Source organism: Lygodium microphyllum, chromosome 10 (genome assembly GCF_053477565.2).
Source record: "Lygodium microphyllum isolate KBCC chromosome 10, Lygodium_microphyllum_v1.1.10, whole genome shotgun sequence".
Taxonomy (NCBI): domain Eukaryota; kingdom Viridiplantae; phylum Streptophyta; class Polypodiopsida; order Schizaeales; family Lygodiaceae; genus Lygodium; species Lygodium microphyllum.
This window is the reverse complement of record NC_141144.1, coordinates 133,754,073-133,764,989: the sequence shown is the minus strand read 5'-3', so window position 1 is coordinate 133,764,989 and position 10,917 is coordinate 133,754,073. Positions and strand designations below refer to the sequence as shown.

General features: G+C 37.6%; 1 protein-coding gene across 3 annotated transcripts; it reads right to left on the bottom strand.

The window, feature by feature from the left end:
* Positions 1-901: 901 nt before the first annotated feature.
* On the bottom strand, positions 902-8,040 carry LOC148030583 (uncharacterized). Of its 3 annotated transcripts, none has more exons than XR_015692234.1 (6): positions 7,712-8,040; positions 7,249-7,315; positions 5,900-7,122; positions 1,517-1,775; positions 1,369-1,444; positions 902-1,168 (listed from the first exon to the last, which is right to left on the bottom strand). XR_015692234.1 is itself a non-coding variant. In XM_087686940.1 (5 exons), the coding sequence occupies exons 1-5, from the start codon at positions 7,723-7,725 to the stop codon at positions 1,149-1,151; spliced, it is 1,575 nt and encodes a 524-aa protein (XP_087543066.1). In that variant the 5' UTR covers positions 7,726-8,036; the 3' UTR covers positions 905-1,148. The 3 variants fall into 3 exon arrangements, 1 of the variants encoding a protein (XP_087543066.1); XR_015692233.1 differs by having other exon boundaries at positions 903-1,168; positions 7,720-8,039; XM_087686940.1 differs by lacking the exon at positions 1,369-1,444 and having other exon boundaries at positions 905-1,168; positions 7,720-8,036.
* Positions 8,041-10,917: the final 2,877 nt, after the last annotated feature.

The window sequence follows — 10,917 nt, the reverse complement described above, 5'->3', positions numbered from 1 at the left end:
ATTTGGGAGATGTAAAGTAAGGTCATATTTAGAGGTTTGTGTTTGGTGAAGCATGGCAATTCTTTCACCAGGATAATTAAAAGGGCCTCTTTAAGTGATGAAATATCTAAAAGGAGTGAAACTATGGTAGTAACCAAGCTAAAAAGTCATTATGGTTGTGCATATACTTTTGATACTACATTTCACATGAAAAGATTATGTCATCATTAGTATGTAGTATGTTGTAAATGGTATTGTAAAGATGGCACAATAGTTGAGGAATTAGTAATAATTTTTTTAAAATCCTTTCCTTGATACATTTGATCTTCTCTTGTAATAGCCATCAAAGTAATGGCCTTATAAGGTTTCTCATATTACTAAATTTGAACACTCTTTTGTGAATTTGAAAGGCATACAAAGCCAATATGAGATGTTCTAGATTGTAATGACAATATAAGATACTAAATTTCCACTCAAGTATTCTATAGCATTACTTATTAGGCCCACAAACAATCTAAAAGTTAATATTGTTGATTCACTAAAGAGACCAAGAACTTGACCATGGGGCAAGGGGATTCTAATGCTTTGGGATTAGAAAAAATATCTCTACAAGGGGGGCTTTTAAAATTGAAAAGTGAAAAAATTGATTGATAAGGGGTATCATAAAAAAGAGGCATAAGGGATCTCCCTTAACCTCAAACCAAGTAAGTAGGGCGTTCAATGAATACTTCACGAATGTAGGTATTATGCAGGTTTCTTGCACATGTGCACACATGTACGTGCACGCGCACGCGCGCACACACACACACACACACACACACACTCTCTCTCTCTCTCTCTCTCTCTCTCTCTCTCTCTCAAAATTTGTGTACCTTGTAATAAACTCAATTAGTCATACATGACTATCACAATATGCACTAACTTACAAAATCTCAAAATTACATCCAATCACTTGTTAAGAGTTTCAAGTTGACACTTGTAATATATGAAAAAACATTGTATTTGTATTTGGATCAAGAAATAAATTCACATAGATTGTGGGTGTGTACTTTGCAAGTGTGAAAATACTTCTAGTATCAATCACTCAAAACTCATAGTTGTTGGAGGAGTGGATTAGCTAGTAGAACAAACTTGGTTGCTTGAATGTGGTGTTATGTACATAGTCAATCTCAAAGTTCAATAACAAAATCTGCACCACCAAATAAAGGTATAGTATTAGCCTATAATAAGTGGTAGTTTTAACATGGTAAAGTAAGAGAAAACGACTTCCTAAGAAGCATTTGGTGCATGTACTTTATTTATATTTTGATGGGTGATTTGTTGAATCTTATTTTTTGATGGATGCATGAGTGTTTCCTATTTTTAGATATATGATTGATAGAATCTCACATGTTAATTTATATGATGATATAAGCATGGGAACACTTCCAAGGACATGCTCATAGTGCAATAGAACCAAGACTACCTGGGGACAATGAAATACTTATATCACATAAAAGCACTTGAATGATGAATGATACAAAGAAATTTGGCTCACATTCATCATCGGTTTTAACCCAATATTCATTCTTGGTCTTGAGAAGGTGGACTTCATCATCTCTAGCAATAGAATCTGCTTGATCCAGTTTTGCATTGGATATGTCGATTGATTTAATTGTGTAGCGATCACTTGATCTACCTCTGAAAGATAATTGCTTCAACTGATCACCTTTTTCATCACCATCTAAAGTGTCACCATGTTCATTCCTCTTATTGTTGTGTGGTGCCACTATTATCTTTCTCAATGCTTGAAGAAACTGTGAACAATGGTAAAAAAAAATTGTGAACATGTCAAAAATCATGGAAAAAAATGGAGTTAGTCTAGGTGATTTTGTATGCAAGGATGAATTTTGTCATAGTATAAGTATTGTGGTTGTGATAGCTTAACTTGAGCATCTAATAAGGGCACAATAAGACTAAAATATTTAAAATAAGCCAATTGTAGCCTTTCACATTAAAATCCAACATTTATTTTAACTTATTTATTAAACTAATATTTACTATGGAGAATAAAAGAAGATTAAGGTTTGATATTCCCATTGTTCTTTAAACAAAAATAACAATGAAGAATCATGCCGTCAGAAGGGCATTGATTATTGGATTGAAAGTTCACTAAAGTGGAAGGTTGAGGATTATAGAAAAGAAGGAATAAGACAATCAAAGCTCAAAGGAATAAGATAATGAAAGCTTGGAGATAATATCAATCAAAAGTTAAGGAGGGGTCACATTAACACAATAATTACACAAACTAGCAGGCATGCATGAATAGAGATTAAACACGAAAATTGCATAGAGTAGCAGACACGATTATTACGTGGACTAGCAAACATGCACAAACAAAGATAAAAGGATCATTTAAATGTGGATCTAGGATCATGTATTCCTTTGATTACTATAAAAATGACAAGGATAGTGATTGCATATTAATGTATAAAGATCACTCCTTTGATATAGGTCCATGGGAAGTTTATGTATTGTATATACTAAAATATTAAAATGGATGCATTTGAACTCACTCAGACATGTGAAAATCATATAATTTACTAAGTCTACGTAGTAGAATTGCAAAGTGCAACCTGTATTGCAAAGCCCTTGGACTCTCCAAAATAGATGATAGATGAGGGCAAGGTTTGCATAGAGAGGTTAGATTAGTTTCATAAGGTATGTGTAGAAAGGTGATGCCTCCCTTATATCGAGAACAAACTTCCTTATGGTCACAAAGTGTACAATGCACATGAATGCAAATTTATAGAATTATGGCCCTATCACACTATATGCTAGTATGTAGCATAATGAAGAAATCTCCATTGTGCTAAAAGAAATTTAAGAAAGGTCTCATTCTTTGAGTCATTTGAAGCAATGAGATAGACATGGAAATGAATGGTATATGATGACCCATGTTATAGTCCCCATAGCTAGTCACTAGTGTGGCATTATTGTCAAGACAATATTTCAAGGTGATTGTGAAGGGTGCTTGGGTGATCTTGCTTATAAGTTCATAAAGGAAAGCATATAATGTAATGGCATATGTTACAATCCTCACTACCTTGGTCACTAGGGCAAATGCCATTGTAAGGTGTTATCATATTTGACGCGTATGGAAACTAGGTCTAAGAGATGTGGATGGATAAGGATGAATGAGGTGGTAGTCAAAGAGGTCACACATGAATGGATGGAATGCATCCCATAAGCAAAGAGAGGGAAGAGTAGCATAGCTAGAAAGCTATAAAAAAATGTAGTAGCTTCACTATCAAATCAATTGAGTCTATTTGGTGGCATCATGCTTCTCCACTTATTTTTCTTCTTTCCCCCATAGTTCATCTTACCTTTTTGCTCAACCATGTTTTGTAACATGGTATTAGAGCCTTTTTTCTTGAGGTTGTGAGGTAGAGAGGCATCCACTGTTTCACACAATGTTGAAGAAGCTCAAGACAAGCTGAAAGGAGGTGCTACCTAGGAAGTCCAAGGCTCAATTGGAAAGCTTACAAAAGCATCATGCAACAGTTGATCAGTTGAGATTTGAACCACACAAGAAAGAAATCAACCTTCTGCTTCTCTTCTTTGCCTCTCTTGAATAGAGAGTAGGTCCCCTACTTGATTGATATGAAGCCCCTCTATTTGTGGCATATACAGTCCCTTAGCTTGAGCTTCGTCCCTACTTAAGATGCCCCCTAAGCAAGGGGTTTAAGCTGGTCCCTTGCTTGGAAAATAACCATAAGAACTCAACAAACAAACCTTGTACAAATGCTTCAATGACTGCCCTTCTTCCTTATTGTATCAAATCAACCAGTTCAAGGCACGTAAGAAGTCTACCTTCTCTATGCTATTTTTGTTGATGGCATGTTGCATGATTTCATTTCTTTCATTCTCCTTTCTTTAAACCTTATTATCAAAGGTTAAAACACTCCTCCTCTAACTCATGTCCAGATTTCAATTCTTCAAACTAGTTCAACATAATCCTTGTTCACATTGGGCTTACCAAATTGGTTTCTCTTGAGCTATGCTCACACATGCTACCTACATAAATCAAATTGTCTTCCAAGAGTGGTGTTCTCATGAGAAACGTAAACTATTAAAATTTGGTCAAATCCTTATTGTAAGATCCAAATGATACCTTGTATGAAATTAGACAATGTTGGTTGGGCATCAATCTATAAGCCCAATAAGGCCTCTTCATTAAGCATCATGTCAACTCGAGATGATAAATTCATGGGTTCAAAATAAAAAATGATGTATCTTCTTATGCATAAGAGGTTATGGGGCATTATCATTGGAAGAGACACAACAAGCTTGGGAGAAGAACGTGGAGGAAGGAAAAAAAAAGCATTGGTATACATAGCAGAGCAAGCTTAGGTAATGAATGCATACACCACATTGATTGTATTCTAAGTGAAAAGATAGCATGGGAGGAGGTCACCAAAGTCTTTGACACTAAATCCGAGCACTCCAAGATGAAGCTACCAATGCAACTTTATAATCTTAAATAGTAGATGAAGATGAAGCCAAAGCTATTTTACTAGCAACTTGTTATATAGATGGTTATCAAAATTTAACTGAAAAATTATCTAATATGGAAGATTTGAAGTTGCACAACATTGAGGTATCCTTACTAGAAAGAGAGAACAAAATTAAATCCATTGGGAGCACTTCAACCACTACTCTTGACAATGTCTTCATTGCTACAATAAATTTAACTTGGCTTAAATGTAAACAGTGTAGATTAATTAATTGTGAAGAAAAGAATTGCAGAAACAAAGGTATAACATCAATGCACAAATTGTAGATGCTTTGGCCATTTCAAAAGGGACTGCTACTCTAACTAAGCAAACTATGCAAACAAGCTGATTTAAAATCACGATGTATCTAAATCAAATGAATCCAATGATGTATCTCCATCCAATGGACACTTATTCTAAATCCTACAATTGTAATGTCCACCATTGGCATTGATGATGTAGCCAAGGGGACAAATTTCCAAATCAATCCAAAGCTATTTGCTTATATCCTGATTATGTCACACTAGGGTCACACCACATACTTATGAGTATGATAGGGGACTTAGGGGGGCAATCTTATTTTGTAATCACATCCTTGATGATAATGGCAATTGGTAATGACCAACCACGCATCAAGGAGAGGTTTGTTAGCATATTTGATGTGTATGGGAACTAGGTCTAAGAGATGTGGATGGATATAGATGGATGAGGTGGCAGCCAAAGAAGCCACACATGAATGGATGCAATGCATCCCATGAACAAAGAGAGGGAAGAGTAGCATAGATGAAAAGCTATAAAACAATATACTAGCTTCACTATCAAATTAATAGAGTCTATTTGGTGGCACCATGCTTCTCCACTTGTTCTTATTCTTTCCCCAATAGATCATCTTACCTTTTTTGTTCAACCATGTTTTGTAAGATAAGGGGGCAATATTTTCTAGTTAGTTGTTGAGGGTGTTTGGGTGCTCCTTGACAATGAGTCTATGGGTGAGGGTGAGTTCAGACAATTACATCTAAAAGAGTCTTTGCTTTTTCCTTTCCTTTCTTTATTGTAGCAACATGCTGAAAGAAATGCAAGAAGATCCATCACAAGAAGTTTTTGGTATCTTCCTTGTGGGAAAAGGGCTTTTTCCCCTTATTTTTCCCTGCAGTATTCAACATGATCAGCTTTTGCTCGGGAGGTATCTTGCATAGAGCTAGGTGTAGTTGGGGGCAAGGGGTTACGGGCTAGCAATCACTTGCCCCCAATGGTACCTAGCTAGGTATGGGATCCCTCTCTTGCAAAAGCTTGTGATATTGTCATCGTTCACAATGTGGGAATGATTGTTGGAATTTGTCTAAAACTTCTTGTGTACCGCAGGAAAGAAACTTGTTAGGACTTACCTTATCCACTTTGGTATGATGATGATGATGAGAGGGGGGATACTGAGGATGGTGATGGGGTGCCTTGGAGGAGGAGGAATAGTGGGGATGATGATGCTGCATGAGCTTCTCCCAGATGTAGGGCGAGACCCGGATGCGCTTGGCTTCCTTGTACTGAAGGATCTTCTTGCGGAGGGAGGCACAGGTCAGGAACTCGGCCATGCTGCGGTAGAGGGCTTGTTTCTTCTGCTGCTTCAGCTTGAGGATGGCCTGAGGGGGGGGCGGGGGCATGTCATCGATGGGCACCTCCAGGAAGTTATGCAGAGGGAACACTGCCCTCTCAGTACCCCCCTGCACATCTTTTCCACCTCCTCCTCCTGCAGCCGCACCCATCATCATCATCATATTAGGCTGCGTCTCTTCCTCCTGGCCTTTCTTCTCCTTATCCTTCTCCTTCTCCCACTGCTTGTTCCCAGCTTGTCCCTTCTTCTTATCATGATTGACCATCCCTTTGCCATCACCTTCACCCAGCCCATCATCATCCTCATCCCCCCCTGCTAACCCCTCAGGATCCCACCCAATGTGCCTGAGTGCCTCAGTCAACACCTCCATCTCTCTCCCATCCTTCATCCTCTTAATCACTGCATCATCCTCTTGTTCCCTTTCCCCTTCATCACCTAGCCCAATATGATCCCTCAATGCCTCAGTCAACACGTGAAGATTCCTGCCATCCCATGCCGCCGCAGCAGCCACATTCCTCTTATCCTTCCATGTCTCACTTCCCATCTTATCCAATCCATTACCTACTGCATTATTACTATAACCCCCCTCAATATCCACTGATGCATCAGCACTTCCCCCCATCTTCACATCCAGGATCTTCTGCAGCTCCTGCTGTAGCTTCACTAGGTCAATTGGGCCCATGGCCTCTGGATCCGGGGTCACATTATGGGCCTCTTGCATGTCCATGTTGGATGGTTCATCTCCCTCTAATGCCACCAGGTCTGGCATGATTGAAGCGCCCGTGTTGCCCAATGTGCCTATCCTTAGTAAATCCAAGTCATGCGTGTATATCCCCACGTTGATCTGCATGACTTGTGATGTTTCCCCATCTGATTCGTCAGCTGGTCTTAGACCATCTTTGGCTAACCTCATGGCTACAGTGGCTGATCCCTCCTTCTTGATCTTCTGAGCCGAAGCAGTATCCAAATTGGAGAAATTATCACACTTGCTCCCTTTTGTATCTGCGCAGGGGATCAAGCAATGGATAGTTCAGTTTAGCCCAAGCTGAACTTGTTGGCAGGCATTTGGTAGTAGCGGCCATATGCTTGATTTGCTAGATTTAGCAGCAGCTCAAATAAAAGAGTTACCTGCATGGAGCTGGGTCTTTTCCATGCTGGACTTGTGTAGCAATTTTCGGTGTGCCCAGCAGAAGAGCTGCAGAAAAGAGGACAACTCGTGTCAGTCATTTGTCGAATAATTGAGGCCTCTTATGCAAGCATGAGTTTCAAAAGTTATTCACTCTGCGTGATCAGGCAAGTGGAGAGAGTGTGTGGATTCTGATACGATCCCAAGTACAAAGCTGCAAGATCTCTCAAGTAATCCATGATGATTGCAAGCATGATTGGGTCAAACATTATAACAATTCATGCATGCAGCTCATGTTAATAACACAGGATCCAAATGAATATCAGGACAGTCATTAATCTCAAGCTATCTACGAATTATGCTGATTTTTAGCTTGAATCAGAACCGTAGCAACAATGCATGTAGCCGAGATATGAGTGTGACTTTGAATAGCTCCATTGTGATGATATGAGATGGCTAACGTGCCTCCTCACCTTCATTGTGTGACTGAGGCTCTGCCCTTGGGTCGTTGATCAATGGCAATGAAGCTTCAAGGCTTCCAAGTCCTCCTCTTTATTCGACCCTCCGCACCTAGTAGCCTTTTGGGGAATTGTTTTGCGTGTCTTTCATCAACTAAAGAAGGTCCTAGATTTACCATATTTTTGAGCTTCCCCACTCTCCCTTGTATTCTTAGAAGATAGATAAAGGCTCTCTCAACTTGCCATGACGTTGATGAGATAGGAAGTGTATATACCAAGCTAGCGTATACTCATCTTACCTACATATATGACATGGTTTGGGTGAAAAACAAAGACCTACATATAGGAAGTGTATATACCAAGCTAGCGTATACTCATCTTACCTACATATATGACATGGTTTGGGTGAAAAAAAAAGACCTTATTATTGTGAATGTAGTGAAAAGAACAGGAGAACAAAAGCTTTAGCCCATGCCCTTAGACCTTTGTAAAGTAAGGAAAAGTAAAATTATTATTGCTTGAAAGAGAGAGAGCCCATGCCCTTAGACCTTTGTAAAGTAAGGAAAAGTAAAATTATTATTGCTTGAAAGAGAGAGGGAGAACGATTGTCAAATTAATATGTTGCAAAACATAAAGTAGAGACCTATTGCTTATGATATCTAAATTAATTGAAGAATCCTAAAACAATGCCAACATGTCCTTTGTGCAACAAATGTTCCAAAATTTGATCATCATTGTAATCTGTTCGTTTCTCGCAATGACCTAGGGTCCTTTGGTAAGAGTCAATATGGGTCTAAAGAACTTAAACATAATATTCACACACAAATAACAAGCTTTCCCTTCAAGCAAATTTTAGGTTGTCAAATCAATAACATTCTCACAAAACCATACCTTTTGCTACTAATTATCTTTCTCTTTAAGCATTCTTAGGTTGCCAATCCAGTAAAGTCCCCAAAAACCCTAACTTATAGTGGTGACATATCAAATAATCTAGTGATGTGACTGTAAACATGTGGTTGTCATCTTCTCAGATCACCTTTACTAGTAATTTGTCTGTTAGGTCATGTGTTGGGAGCATGAAAAGATCTGGCAGTAACACATGACACATATCTTTTTGTTAAGGAATATTATACACCTTCAGTCCATTGACATACTATCATGTCTTGTCATCTATGTACCATAACATTTTAGTAACATAGAATAATGTGTCATAAATTGTTGCAACATCATTACTAGAGTTTATGGAAGGTCAAAGGACCACAAATTTGTCCTTGCTTTTGAAAAATTCCAAAGATAAATAGTTCTTTGTTGATATTTTATACTTTTGTAATTTAAAAGGTAGTTTTGAGATTGGACAATAAATGTCACAGGTCTATAATGCAAGTCTCATATATTATCATAGAGTTCTTTCATAAGATATATGTGTTGAGAACCTGTAGAGCTTTCTTATTGCTAGTATTTGAAGATCTTGCACATACACATTTAAGGGTTGAGATTCTACCTGTGTACTGTTAGGTATGTAGTGTTTGGGTTCAAATAAGCAATAGCCATTAACATGGAAGTGTATCTCTTGTCCTTTGGAAATTCAAAAGAAGAAGAAAGAAAGTTTCCCTATAATTGTCAAGTTGTTAGTTCATATATGCAACTTCATATAGTAAACTTGGGTAGGGCATACGAATTTGAAGGTCAACAATCTTTTCATGACATTGACACAATTTTAGATAAATTAACCTTCAAGGTGTGTATTGTGAAGTTTTTGTCAAATAATTTGAGAGTTGATTTCAAAGTTAAAAGGTAGACAAGGTAAATAGCTTGTTGGAAGGGAACATTTGGAAATTTATAACTACATGATCATTTTTAAAGTTTTCTAGATGCTTTTTCTTTCAATTAAGATTAATGTATAGACACATCATGCAAAACGTTAAGCTTGGACAATGGTGATTTAATTTGTTAGATCATTGCTTGTCAGTCATTCAGGTTTTTTGAAACCTTCGAGTGTTGAAGTATAGTACTAATGTTAAGTTCATCCAACTACTTATATGTACATTCTAAATGTGCTTGTATATCGGTGGATGTTAATGAAATCCCCTTCAATCAAATCTAAGCTAGAGTTGATCCTCCCTGATGATTAAATTTTATCCAACGCATAAAGAAAGGCTACATAATGCCCTTGTAAATATGATTAAGCAATGGTGGTACTGTTGTCCTATCATGCCCCATTGTTAACACATTCTACATCTCAATCAATGTGACCTTGCTATGTTCTAGACTAAATGTTCCTAGGCTAGGCTCCAATTCTATAATCACCTCTGACAATTTTCCACTATTCTCCCAAGGACATTTGCGATTATTCTCCACCCCAGTTTCTCATGTGACATGGTCTTGGGTAATGCTTCCCAAAGCATGACGATGGATGCTCGTTGGGTCAATCAAATTATATGTAATATAATATGTGAGTTTAACATGAGGGGATTCTGAATAGTTTGATGTTATAGAAAACACATATACCTAAGGGGGTTTAGTATAAAAATGAGATATTTTTACATAAGGGCTATAAACAAAGGTCAATAATGGGTTGGTCTATATGTACATAACTAATGAGTTCTAGAAATACTCCATCAATGCAAGTGCTATATATGTTTTCATGCATCAATCCCCTCTAGGTTGGACTTGGGTCATGAGGGGCGAGAAAGGGAACACATTACAAAAAAGAATGGTCCTCATCACTCCCATTACAAGCTTAGACAAAATGGGCTTGGCTCTGACTTCAACTTGCCCATACAAAATGGGCTCGACTCCCCGCACCCAAATAAAATGAGTTCAACTATCCTAAGTTTACGTTAGAAACTTTGGGGTTCACAATAAAATATATAAGTATACTCACACATTCAATGAAGGGAAAATTTAGAGAATTGCTTAAGTTGCTAGAAACATATTTATGCATGTGTATCTACTTGGAAATTTAGAATAGAAGTTGCAAAGTGCTCATCATATGAGCATGTAGACTTAGTAATAACTTGGCCAATGATAGAATGAAAGATAGAATAGGAAAAATGAAGATTCTCATTTTTAACAATGATATAGAGAGACTATTGAAGTAAGCCACTAGGTTCTCAACATCATAGGAAGGCACCAATTATCAAAGTGCCATCAAAGAATGAAGGATGATGTGTTATTAAAAATGTGTGTGCTAAGGAGGTGTATCTTTACATA